We start from the raw sequence: 13,751 nt of genomic DNA, 5'->3' as shown, positions 1-13,751 counted from the left end.
TTGATGCTGGCTTACTTATTCTCTTGAATAATTTAAGCTAAACCTGCTTTTATCAATTGATTTAGTTGGCTTAAGCGTTCGAAATGGAATTTTGCATGAAGTTATGGATGCATCCAACATAAACAAGAAATAAACAATGGTAAAGTATGATAGATCAAATATGTGAATTTATAAAGAAACTGAATGTCTTTACAAAACCAACACTTAATCAAATGATAAGATGAAAATGATAAGTAAGATGAAATGAAAGGAGTCAAGCCGTAGAGTACAATCTCTTGTCCTCTTTGGCTCAATTCTAGTCGTGTACAACCACTTGTGGAAGAATTGGAAGAAATGTCTCTCTCGAGCTCAGCTTCCTCCGCTCCTTGATCAGCGATGGTGATGGTTCTCTTCCTTCTTGTTCTTCTCGGCACCACAACACAGCTCTACGGTCTCAGAATTATGCATTGAGCTAATGATGAGATTCTAAAAATTAAAACTAAGCTCCTTCATCTGGTGGGATTTCTTCTATTTATAGGCGTCGGTCTTCTCCAACTTAATGATGGGCAGCATTAAATTCCATACCCTGGTCAGCCGCCTGAACTCAAATGCTTTTCAGACGCTGCCCACTGCAGGTGCCCATGCTTGCAAGTGGTGATTTGACAAAAACAGCCTGAATCAATGATCTTCCTTGCGTTGAATCCCTCCGACGCATGCCCCATGCGTTAACTTTGCCTGCGACACTTTTCTTAATCTTGCATTAGACTTTTGTTGAGATCCTGCAATATCATGTTGTTAGTGCCGCAGTATTTTAGCAATGACATTCTTTTGCATGAGTTTGATAGTGTTCGAGTAATTCCATGCGTTTTCTCTAAAAATGATGAGATTTTATCATTAAAGACCCTAATTGTTCCAACTTTTAAGCCACATTTCTACAAGTTATCAGGTGTCACCATCATCAATCAACTTTCTGAAGAATTTGTGGTTGTAGGGGTCCTTAAATAGAGCTTGGAAGGAGGAGGCTAGCCATTCAAGAGAATTCCATGAGATGAAAATCGAATGGATGTTTGCGTGAGATTGTTCAGAGAGCTTGAAATGCTTTCGGTTAGAAAGAGTGACCAAAGAAGGAAAACATAGAAAAGGAAAATATAACAAGATATTTACAATAATGGAAAACCCTAACAATAGAATTATAACACTCCCCCTCAAGTTGGAGCATATATGTTAATCATGCCCAACTTGTTACATAGATAATCATGCCCAACTTGTTACATAGATAATCTATACGTGTTCCATTCAATGCTTTCGTGAAGATATCTCCTAATTGTTCTCCAGTCTTCACATATCTTGTAGATACCAAACCTTGTTGAATTTTCTCAAGTACAAAATGACAATCAACTTCAATATGTTTACTTCTTTCATGAAATACTGGATTGGACGCGATATGAAATGTTGCTTGATTATCATACCACAACTTTGTTGGTGTGGTAATTTCAAATCCCAACTCAACAAGAAGTTGATATATCCAAATCAATTCACACACAGGAATGTGCCATTGCTCTATATCCTGATTTCGCACTTGAACGTAACACCACATTTTGCTTCTTACTCTTCCAAGAAATCAAATTGCCACAAACAAAAATACAATATCCTGAAGTTAATCTTCTGTCTTCTTTACATCCTACCCAATCGACGTCTGAGATAAATTCAATATTAGTATGACCATAATCTTTATATAATAAATCACGCTCAAGAGCAGTCTTTAGATAATACAGAATCTGTTCCAATGCAGCCCAATGATCAACTGTAGGGCATGACATGTACTGACTCACAATACTCACTAAATAGGCTGTCGGGTCAAGTCACTGTGAGGTAATTAAGTTTTTCCACTAACCTCCTATATCTTTTAGGATCTTTTGTGAGCTGTAAGTTGGGCATCATTGGGGTACTACATGGCTTAGTCCCTAGCTTCCCTGTTTCAATCAACAAGTCAAGTACATATTTTCTCTGTGATAATAATATTCCTTTCTTGCTTCTTATTACCTAAATTTCTAAGAAGTATTTCAACATGCCCAAATCTTTTGTATGGAATTGACTATGAAGAAAGGTCTTTAGGGACTGGATACCAAAAGCATCATCATCAGTAATCACAATATCATCAACATATACGGCTAACAAGATGACACCACCCTCAGATCTCTTAAAAAAGACCGAATGATCTGACATGCTCTTCCGCATTCCAAAGCTTTCAATCACCTGACTAAATTTACCAAACCAAACCGTGGACTCTACTTTAATCCATACAAAGATTTACGAAGGCGACACACCATTCCATTCTCCCCATGAGCAACAAACCCTGGTGGTTGCTCCGTATGCACTTCTTCTTGAAGATCACTATGAAGAAATGCATTTTTAATATCAAGCTGATGTAAAGGTCAATGATTGATTGAAGTTAATGAAATAAACAACCTCACAGATGCCATTTATGCTACTGGAGAAAAAGTATCAGCTTAGTCAACCCATAAGTTTGTGCATAACGTTTCGCTACAAGCCGTGCTTTTAACTGAGCAACAGAACCATCAAGATTGACTTTAACTGCAAACATCCATTTGCAACCGATAGCCTTCTTTCCTACAGGGAGAGAAACTAAATTCCAAGTACAATTATCATCTAATGCAGTCATCTCCTCCACCGTTGCGACACACCAACTAGGACGAAACAAAGTTTCATGATCAGTTTTAGGGATGGATAAAAACTCTAAGGATGCAATGAATGAACATGTGGAAGAAGATAAATACTTATATGAAACAAAAGAGGAAATAAGATTAAATCTCTTACATTTACCTTTACGAAGAGCAATAGGAAGATCATCACTCGTTTTCGGATCCAATGACGAAAAGGACTCTGGTACAGGGCGTGGAATTGAAGGAGATGGAGAAGCCTATGGTACAGGGCATGGAACTGAAGGAGGTTGTCGTCGAGTATAGACCTTAACGATGGGTGAAGGAATAGAAGTAGCCACATGTAAAACTGAATCAGGGAGAGGATCGGAAGGGGAAATAGTTGTGTAAACAAGAAAATCATCCTTTAATTCCTTATGCTCCTCCTGACTCTTATTTGAAGAGAAAGACGACGATGAAAAGAATGAGGAATGTTCAAAAAACGTGACATTAGGAGAGAGAACATATTTATTTAGACTAGGAAAATAGCACCGATACCCTTTTTGAACACGAGAACAACCAAGGAAAATACATTTTAAGGATTTTGGATCCAGCTTGGTATGTTGAGGCTGAACATCCCGAACAAAGCAGGTACCCAAATATTTTGGGTGGAATGGGAAACAAATGTTGTTTGGGACCTAAAGTACGAAAGGGTATCTCACCCTTAAAAATTGAAGAGGGATGAAATTTATTAAGAAACAAGTTGTGGAAAAAACATCAACCCAAAAGGATTTTGGGACATGCATCTGAAACATCAAGGCTCTGGCTATCTCAAGGAGATGGCGATTCTTTCGTTCTGCAACCTCAGTTTGAGATGGTGTATCGACACAAGAAGATTGATGAAGAATGCTATAGGCATCTAAATAAGACTTGAATGCATGAGAGAAATATTCCTTAGTATTATCGCTCCATAAGATTTTAAGAACACCACTAAACTGAGTTCGAACTTCAGCATGGAAGTAACGAATATGAGAAAGTAACTAGAACGGTTTTTCATTAAATATAACCACGTAATGCGAGAATAGTCATCGACAAATGTAACAAAATATCGAAACCCTCCTTTGGACTCAATAGGACATGAACCCCAAACATTATAATGGACTAATTCAAACGGAGCACTAGCTTGTTTATTGACTGGAGGATACAAACTCAAACGACGAAATTTAGCAAACTCACAATCGAAAGAAGACAAATATTGAAGTTGTGGACGAAGACTTTTCAACACAGAGATAGACGGATGACCCAAACAACAATGCTCTTCAAAGGGAGATGACACGCTAGAACATGAGATGGCTTTAGGTATTTGTGGTTCAAAGATGTAAAGACCTCCAAATTCAAGCCCTTTACCAATAGTCTGTTTGTCGTAAGATCCTGAAATAAGCAATAACCAGGAAAAAAAAGGAGACAACAATGAAGATCACGAGTGAGTTTATTGACCGAAATCAAATTAAAAGAGAAATGTGGTAAATTTAAATCTGGTACAAAGAAATTGATTCAGTAAGATGGACGGTTCTTGATCCTAAAACAGGAGTAGCGGCTCCAAACTGTGGTGACATTAGATGAAGAGGTAGATGTACAAAGGTTAATGAATAAGTTGGGGTTACCTGTCATATGATCTGTAGCGCCAAAGTCAAAGACCCATTTCGACATGGAGGAAAGAAGACACTTAGAGATGTTACTTGTCTCTGCGATGGCCGTAATGGGAGTAGAAGGCGATGCCATTAATGACTCTTGATACTATTGAAATTTAGCAAACTCCTCTATAGAACTTGTAATTGACTCGTCAAGATTATCAGGAGTAGAAACGACATGTGCAGATGACACCCTCCGACCCGTATTCATCAATCTTCTGCATTCATGTTTCGTATGGCTAGGTTTACGACAGTAATAGCAAACAACACCTCCAGAATTTGATCTTTGGTTATTGGGATGGCCTTTAGAGCTATTTGATTCAATCCCCTTATTACCCTTATAATTATTTGTGTGCCCAATCAAAGTACTGCTAGAATCAAATGACATAACTGCTTGTGCCTTCTCCGTACGAAGTATTCGAGTATAAGCTTCTTCCAACGATGAGATTTTTTAGCTTGACAACACTTGTTCTTTAGCCATCTTATATTTAGGTGCAAGACCAACTAAAAAACTCATGATAAACAACTTTTCATGTTGAGCCATTAGTTTGGATCTGCGCTAATTGGCGTTAAGGCATTGAATTCCGCACATGTATTTTTGACCTCCATAAAGTAGCTTGTAAGAGATTTTTCTCCTTGATCAAGTTGATATAGAGTCTTACAAACCTCAAACACTTTATTAATGTTCTCTTTTCCCTAAATAAAGAAAATCCAAATATTCCAATAGTTCAGTGATTTACTGATTCAACGATTTCATGGTCAATAGAATTCTTGATTTGTAGAAGCATTCTTCAATTTTGCAATTCGCGGATGATACTCTTCTCTTTTGCAAGTATGACGAAGCCATGTTAGATATTCTTATTCAAACAATAGGTTTATTTGAATGGTGTTCTGGACAACAAATTAATTGGGAGAAGTCAGCACTTTATGGAGTTAATATTGATGAGGATTCTTTGATCTTTACTTCTAATAGGCTAAATTGTAAACCCTGGGTTGCCTTTCACGTATCTCGGTCTACCTCTTGGTGGATACCCGAAACAACACTCTTTTTGGCAGCCTATTATTGATAAGATCCACTGTAAACTCAATAGATGGAAAAGGTATAACTTGTCCAGAGGAGGTCGTTTAACTTTATGTAATGCGATTTTGGCCAATCTTCCCACTTACTACATGTCCTTATTTCTTAATTGGAGAGGATTTTACATAATTTTTTATGGGAAGGCCATAAAGGCAGCAAGCTGAATCATTTGGTATAATGGGAGTTAAACTTCCAAATCTCTAATTGATGGAGGCCTTGGGATTGGTAATCTGAAAAACAGAAATACAGCTTTGTTGTTTAAATGGAATTGGAGGTTTCTAAGGGAACAAGACTCCCTATGGTGCAAAGTTGTTAAAAGTATTCACGGAGTTGACCCACATCTTTGGCACACATCAGGCAAACATGGTTTAAGCTTGAGAAGTCCTTGGATCAGCATCTCAAGAACATGGAGTGAATTAGGATCCCTCTCTAAGTTTAAACTAGGCAATGGAAGGAATATTTTCTTTTGGACAGATTCATGGTGTACAAAAATACCTTTTAAAGACTGTTTCCCTAAGCTATTCCGATTAGCTTCTGCTCCAAAAGGCGATGTCAATGATTATTGGGACCCGGTTATTGGTTCTTGGAACCTCACTTCGAAGGCAACTAAAGGAAGAGGAGATCATTGAAGTTCAACAAGTGCTAAGCAAGATTGAGGGTAGCAGAATTTCACATTTATAGGATTCCATATTGTGGTCTTTGGATGCTTCAGGAAGGTACACGGTTACATCTTTGTCAAAATATTTGATCGCTTCTTCTTCAATTGATAAAGCATGTTATAAAGCTCTTTGGAAATCAAAGAGTCCTAAAAGAATTAATATTTTGGTGTGGATTCTTCTATATGGTTCTCTCAATTGCTCATCCACATTGCAACACAAGCTACAAGCTACAGAACAAACTTATTTCACCCTCAATATGTCCTCTTTGCTTACCTAACGGGGAAGAAATTTTTTTGATTGCTCCTTCTCAAGTACTTTTTGGTGGAAATTATTTTCTTGCTTCGGTGTGCAATGGGTTTTTGGGAATTCAGTTAAGGACAACATTCTTCATTTGTTGGTTGGCCCTTCTTTTGCCCATAGAGCTCAAATATTATGGGCAAATGCAGTTAAAGCTTTGTTTCTGAGATTTGGTTTGAACGTAACCAAAGAGTTTTCCATGATAAATTTATAGATTGGCCTGACAGATGGGGGTCAGCCTGACTACTAGCTTCTACTTGGAGTTCACAATCTAAGCATTTTGAAGATTATTCTATCCAGGATATCTGTCTTAATTGGAATGCGTTTCTATTCTCTATGTAATCACAAGTGTTTAGTTTGTTTGTAATCTCTAAATTATCGTATCTCGTATTGGAAATGATGAGGGTGCTATGGGGGTGTCAACATAGTTGAGATGTCTGGGTGCACCTACTGATCCTCATTTTTCAATTTTCAGTTCTTGTTTGCTTTGGTTTGATATCTTGACTCTTTGTATTTTGTCTCATTGTAATTGAGCTATTGCTCTTTTCATTATATCAATGAAAAGTTCTGTTTCCGTTTCAAAAAAAAAAAAAGAAAAAGCATTCTTGAATTGTCCCGCCACCAAATCTTTTTAGTAGCATTAGTCGGTGGCTCTTCCATGATGTGATCATCCATCTCAATGCTCCTTATAAAGTGGCGAACATTTGATCTTCGTGAATAGTAATTGGATCCATTCAACTTGTGTTCAGTTATTTTTGACACTATAGGAACAATCTCAGACATGACTATTGGTTTCTTATCAGCCATTACCTCAAAAAAGAAACACCGGACATAAAAGAAGAAAACCCTAATTTACTGAAGAGATGTTTTTTTCTTCAATGAACCATAAACAGTGAGTATAGTCCAAACAAACACACCACCAAGGAGAGTCAACAAAACTGAGGAAACCCACAGAAGAAGAACCGGAACCAGCGACGCACACGCCAATGCATGGATCAACGACATAAGGAAAAAGGCGGCTCGTGAGCCTCACGCGTCGGTCAAATGGATGTCGGACTTTGAGGTTCTGTAGATCGGCGGCTGGGCTCCTCGATGGATTGGGTGGTGTTGAAAAATAGCAAAGAAAAATGACCCTTTTTCCGACGGCGGCTACGGCGGCGAACAAACAGAAGACCGCGATGGTGAGCAAAAGTATAAACTCACCCCTTCACAAAACCCTAGATGTAATACAAACGAGTTCTAAATTTTCAAATTCCAAGATTCACAAAACCCTAATTTTTTTTTTAGAATACACCATTCCATTCACCAAAGATATGAATATATACAAGTGTACAAGTGTACAAGAGTGACCAAAGAAGGAAAGTATAGAAAAAGAAAATATAATAAAATATTTACTATAGTGGAAAACGCTAACAATAGAATTATAACATGAATACACCTTCTCAGTAAATTATGAGTATATCAGGCTAGTTTTTTCCTTTCATTTTGTGAAGTATTTAGTTTGAGAGGAACAAAAGGATTTGATAGTTGGAACTTATCTTAGGAGGGTCATGCACTTTAACGTCTCCTTTTGGGAATCTTCTTTATGGGCGTTCATCACTCGGATATTTTTTTAAGAAAATTTCGGCTTGGTCTTGGTAGCATTATTTTTTATTGGAGTCGTAGTTTTTTTCTCCTCCTCCATAATACTCTTGTACTTTGTATCATTTTTCATCCCAATTTATAACGAAAGTAAAAAAAAAAAAAAAAGGTTTATTTGGGTTTAGGATGCTCCCATTTTTATGATTTTTGTTAATTGGGACGTTTTTTTGTACCTAGGCTTAGTTGTTCTTCTTTGTTGCCTTTTTGATGGCCTGAGCCCTATTCATTCTTGTATCCTGTTCTGGTACTTCCCTTTTTCTTAACGACGGGAAACTTGTTGGTATGTCGGGCATAAGTTTGTATTTAATTAATTTCCCCTTCAAATTATCTAAGGAAATAACTGCAAGGTTGATTTTATGCCTTGATTCTTATGCGGAATAACGCCTTTCTTCTACTTACTGGTTTATTTATGCACTTACTCTTCTTAGGATCTATTTTGGTCTAGTCTAACCTGTTGAACTGCATGTGACTTTTTATTTTTATTTTTGTTTTATAAATTTAAGAAAATAAGAATTGCACGTGATTTGTGTTATCATTTTGATTTCCCTGTGCTACAAATTTTATTTTGGTAGAAAGAAGAAGGAAAACTTTGTATTAGTGAAGGATGACTCAATCAACAAAGAGATAAAAAATCATCCAAATGGAGGTGCAAAAGTGTTCTCTATTAAGTATGTAATTTAAGGAAGATGCTTACCTAAGTAGCATGGACACAGAAATGAGACACGGACATAAATACGACACGACATGACGATATACCAATTTAAAATGAACTAGGACACAGACACAATGAGATACACTATTTTTATTCGTTATTTTTTTAGGATATATATATGTGAATACTAAATGCACTCAGACTAAAAATGTAAAATGTCCAATAAATTGACAATTATGGGATATTAAATATTTAAGTTTCTAACTTCAGTTTTTTATGTTTGGTTAAAAAATGGGCCTTCCTTTTGTTTTGTTTTTTGTTTTTTTTTCTTTTTAAATTATTATCTTAGTTTAACATATAATTGAAATGGGCTTTAAATTTGGGTCCAACATAAAAGATTGGACCATTTTCTCTTTAATTTTATTGTTCCAGGCATGTTCATGAAGTGTCCCAAACGTGTCCTCACGTGTTTGAAATTAGAAATAGATGAATAAAAATAGGACACAGAAATATGCATGTTGAACACGTGTTTGGAGTGTATCCGATGCATGTTTGGCACATACACTAGCAGTGTTTGTGCTTCCTAGATTGTTACACTACGCTCCTCCATTCCTTGAGAAGCTCTATTTCATTCACTCTAAAGAAACCAGCTAAAGCTTTTAAGGGCATGTTTGGGAATGATTTTGAAAGGGTTAAAATCACTGTAGTCATTCTAAAAATCACTCTAAAACGTACTTTCAATGATTTAAAATCAATTTTGATGGTATGAAAATTGTATTTAAAAGTGCAAAATCAAACAATAAATTAATTTTGAATGGTTAAAGATATATTTTGGAGTGATTTTGAACGTGACAAGTGATTTAACCATTTCAAATCACTCCCAAACATGTACTCATGCTCTTTTTATTGACTTTTCACTCCTTGTGGAGTTTGTATCCTTGAGCAATAGTCTCTTTTCATTTCGTTAATGAAAAGTTTTGTATCTTGCTCCCAAACATTTTCTAACAACATTCACCGAAGTACTCGAAGTCTCAAGGAGCACACTAACTGCAGAAGGAAATTTATTTACTTAACACTCTAGGCAGGTAAGTAGTTCTGTGTCTGAGCCATATTTATAGCGAAATTCACTTGTAATTAAATGAAAATGTAGCTGCCCATATAAAAAAAAATCATAATGAAATGTTTAAAGGCCTCTGTGTTTCCATATTTTTTTTTTTTTTAAAAAAAAAGCCTCTGTTTTTTAATTGCATAAATAGTGAAAGTCGTTTCTCCCCTCATTGAAGCTTACATGCTATTGCAGTTGAGAGCTGAGGGTAAAGAATATATTGTCCAGGAAGGGGATGTCATGCTCTTTCGTTTCAACGTTTAGCAGCTGCTGAGTCTGACCAAGCTGTCTGAGAAGCAGAAAATATATTGGTTTTTTTCTTTTTGCAAGTTCAAGGACTTGCAGTTGATTTATCATTTTGATGTTTTTGGGATTCTCATTGTTTGGGTTCGTGTTTTGTTGGTCAATGGGAGAACCAGGTATGAGTTAACCATTTTGAATGTAGAGTGCATAGTCAAGAGCATGAAAGGATAGAAATAGGCTACAAAAGACAAACGTACACATAAAAAGTTAGGGAGAGTGGTTGGTGGTGGGAAGGGGATACGTACCTTTAAGTATTGACTACAAAATTATATATGAGCGCTTCAATTTCTTCCTTCTATTATTTGAATCTACAATCCCTTTTCCTTACCTGAGAAATAGGTGTTTCGGTTTGGTTTTTTGTTTTAACTAATATAAACTGTTCGGTTCGGTTTTCAAATTCAAAACCGAACCGAGCAAAAAAGAAAATCTGGTCTCCTTATAATTTTAAACCGAATGAAACCAACAGTTCAGTAAAAACTCGAAATTTTGGTTCGGTTTGGTCGATTTTAATGAACACGTCTACTGGGAAACGTTGATTGGTGATAAGGAAGCTTAAAATCTAGCATTGGCTAGCAAGGCTGATGGCAGCTCCAACTCATCGACTCATAGTTGGGGTGCTTTTGGTGAGGAGACCTAAGATAGTTGCTACATAAACGGGTGGGGAGAATAGTTATAGGAAACACAGCATCTTGTTTTAGGATTGAGGAAAACTTCTAGTACTAGTACTTATACAGTTATATATGTGTGTTGTATGACAATAAATCACTTCAATAAAACAACTGAAGGATTACTACTAGGTCATACAAAAACATATACTAAACGCAACAATAAATAAAAGAACAAAGAAGCCGAGAAGCACTTCAAAGCAAATTGCCAAATGAACCAGTCGAAGTGAGCTATATTCCAGACTTCTTTCCATGACTTCTCTAACCCTTGTAAAGTCTCTTAAATTTCTTTACGTCCAAACACTCTAAAATAGGAGGAAACCGACCTTTCATAAAACTTTATTCTCATTCTAGAAGGGTGAGTGGATGACTTCATCACATTCCAACCGGCCTTTTCTTTAAAGAAGCAAGGCTCTCTCGATGAAGTATGCTTAAAAACGCACACCTCAGCACTTGTGGTATGCGCCTCAATGCTTCAAGCATGATTTTTTATATTCTTTTATTATTATTTTTTCTAACTTTTAGGGAAGAAATGCACAAATATTCTGACAATTTCGAATAAAAGTTCTATTTTCTTGAACCTTTTATCATCTTATTATTGGTTGTACTATGTTTCTTCATATATTAAAAGTTTACTTTTATTTTTCTATTGGTAGCCTCATATTAGCGTTTTTCTTATACATGTCACAGCTTTAGAGAACACTAGTCCCAGTAAATCTGGAAGCTAGTAGTATCTCAAATGCTTGCTTACAGAGAATACTCCCTTGATTCTTGAAGATGAAGCATAAAGGTCAAACACTCTGGGATAGAATTTTTAGTGTTGATTCTTCACAGTGCAACCATCTAATAGAAGAATTTCTCCTTGGCACTAAGACCTTAAAAAAGTTTGGCAAAGAAAGTGGATGATAGGAATGGTATTAGAGGGATATTAGGGGTATATTAGTAATCAGTTAAGTAGTTTATTAGGGAAGTTTGGTTATAATACAGTGAGTAGGGAAGGAGTAATGAGGGAATAGTTTAGTAAGTGAATTAGGGTTTGAGTGGTCTCAAGATTGGGAGGGTCCAAGTACCTAGAAAACTTGGTTTATCTTGTAATTTTGTTATCGTTTACATTTCAATATATTTGGGTTTTATCAGCAGACTGGGACTGATGGGCAGAGGAAGTAAGATGAGTAAAGAACTATTAAACCAAAAAAAAAAAAAAATCCCAGAAAACTTGAGAATTAGACTCTTTATTCATACAATTTAGGAATAGTTCAAAACCCTGGATGATGAAATGAAGGAAAGGAGTATTTGCCAATTCTGTAGTATTCCCAAGATAGAATAATGGAGCATTTTATTTGTTTTTTGTTTAACAAATTCTGTTTTTTCAGATACTGGTGATGTGACTGAATATAGATGATAGTAGTACCAAAGTTTTCATACCATCGTAATATCGAAAAATTGGCGGTTGGTGTACTTCAATTTCTATGGTCTTCTAAGTTCAAGGGAAGAAGGTTACCAACCTGTTTGAATTGATCTTTTAAGTGCTAAATTAGTATTTTAAGCTCTTAGAAAATCATGTCAAATAGATTCTAGGTTCATAGAGTTTTTGCATGAATTAAGAGGACTAAGTCCAGAATTATTAGGTTCAAATCGTTGAAGTTTGAGAGCTGTCAAGAAAAATGGAAGCAAACTTGTAACATCTTTGGCTGTGGTAAGGTGTCAAAGTTACTACATGTTCACTCTGTTGAATTTTATTTTTAATTAATATTGCATGTTTTTTTTATTTCTTATATTTATATATGTATTTAATTCTTATTCTTAAGGAAATTTCTATGCTGAAAGAAATATGTCACACAGGAACACTACGCAAGTGGATTTTAATTAGATACATTGTTCTTAATTTTTATTATCCTGTTAGCAGGTCAAAATTAGGTTGTTCACTCGTGTTCAAGTTTATTTACTTTGGTATTTAGGACATGTTTAGGAATGGCTTATATCATCTTCAAAATCATTCTAAAACATATCTTTTAATCATTCAAAATCGATTTTGATTGAAAATTACATTTATAAGCATGAAATCAAATGTTAAATCGATTTTGAATTGTGAAAAATACGGTATTTTTTGTGTGATTTTGAACATGTCAAAAGTAATTTTTACCATTTCAAAACTACTTCCAACTACGGGAACTATTTCATAATTTTGATTTGTTATGCAGTATGCACTTTATTGTTTATATGAGCTGCAACTTCATACCATAAAGCATTGACATCGAGAATTATTCAAATCAAGATATCCCAATTTTGAAGTTCATCCATTCTGATAATGCTAGACCTTGAACTATTGTACCTGTCTTGAAGCTTCTTTGGACTCTTATTAATTGATAATTCCAGCCACAGTAAAACTAAATTACCTCACAGATTGTACAGTGGTTTCAAGATCTAAATCAACGGCTGAAAATTTGGCTGGACAGAAACAGGTATGTGCATCATTCTCATAGAATCATCTCTAATAATGAATCATTTTGAAATATTTTCTATATTTTCTTTTATTGATGTTGTCATTGTCCAGAAGAAAGGATAAGTATCCTAACAAGATAACTAGTCCTTGTCTAATAGTGATTGTTTCTTGACTTCAATGGCTAGTTGTCTTAGCAATACTAGAAGAGGTATATAGTAATGCTTTTTTGCTTCTAAGCAAGACACAACCTAGCTGTTTATTCTTGGTAGTTAAGTTTTTAAATCTGCTTTAGGGCACTTGTCAAAATGCAACTTTAGAAAAGATAGTCCATAAAATTGAATGCACTAGTTTGAAATTTGAGGGCTGTTGTTGAACTAAAAATAATTAATAATAACAAAGCTATGGTAGTTTTTAGGTTTAAAAAACTACTTTAGTCCATGTACTTCATTTTTTGTTCATTTTAATCCATATACTTTACATGTTTTATTCCCTTTTGTCCACTTTGGTTTATTTTTAAATGAGTATTTTGGTCTCATCAGTTTCATCCTTATTTTTTTTTCAATCGAAATTTTAGTATG

General features: G+C 35.3%; 1 protein-coding gene across 3 annotated transcripts in view; it reads left to right on the top strand.

The window, feature by feature from the left end:
• The window catches only part of LOC120085888 (ribosome-binding ATPase YchF), a 37,951-nt gene extending 25,921 nt beyond the window's left edge, over window positions 1-12,030 (top strand). Inside the window, exons 11-12 of one of the 3 annotated variants that reach the window (XM_039042152.1) lie at window positions 8,578-8,651; window positions 9,958-10,392. In XM_039042152.1, the coding sequence (XP_038898080.1) occupies window positions 8,578-8,613 (36 nt within the window). In that variant the 3' untranslated portion in view covers window positions 8,614-8,651; window positions 9,958-10,392. Of the gene's footprint in view, window positions 1-8,577; window positions 8,652-9,957; window positions 10,393-11,420 lie in introns of those variants that run through there. The other 2 variants (XM_039042153.1, XM_039042150.1) reach the window with 2 other exon arrangements.
• Window positions 12,031-13,751: the final 1,721 nt, after the last annotated feature.

This window comes from Benincasa hispida, chromosome 9, assembly GCF_009727055.1.
Source record: "Benincasa hispida cultivar B227 chromosome 9, ASM972705v1, whole genome shotgun sequence".
Taxonomy (NCBI): Eukaryota; Viridiplantae; Streptophyta; class Magnoliopsida; order Cucurbitales; family Cucurbitaceae; genus Benincasa; species Benincasa hispida.
This window is presented reverse-complemented; position numbering and strand designations above follow the sequence as displayed.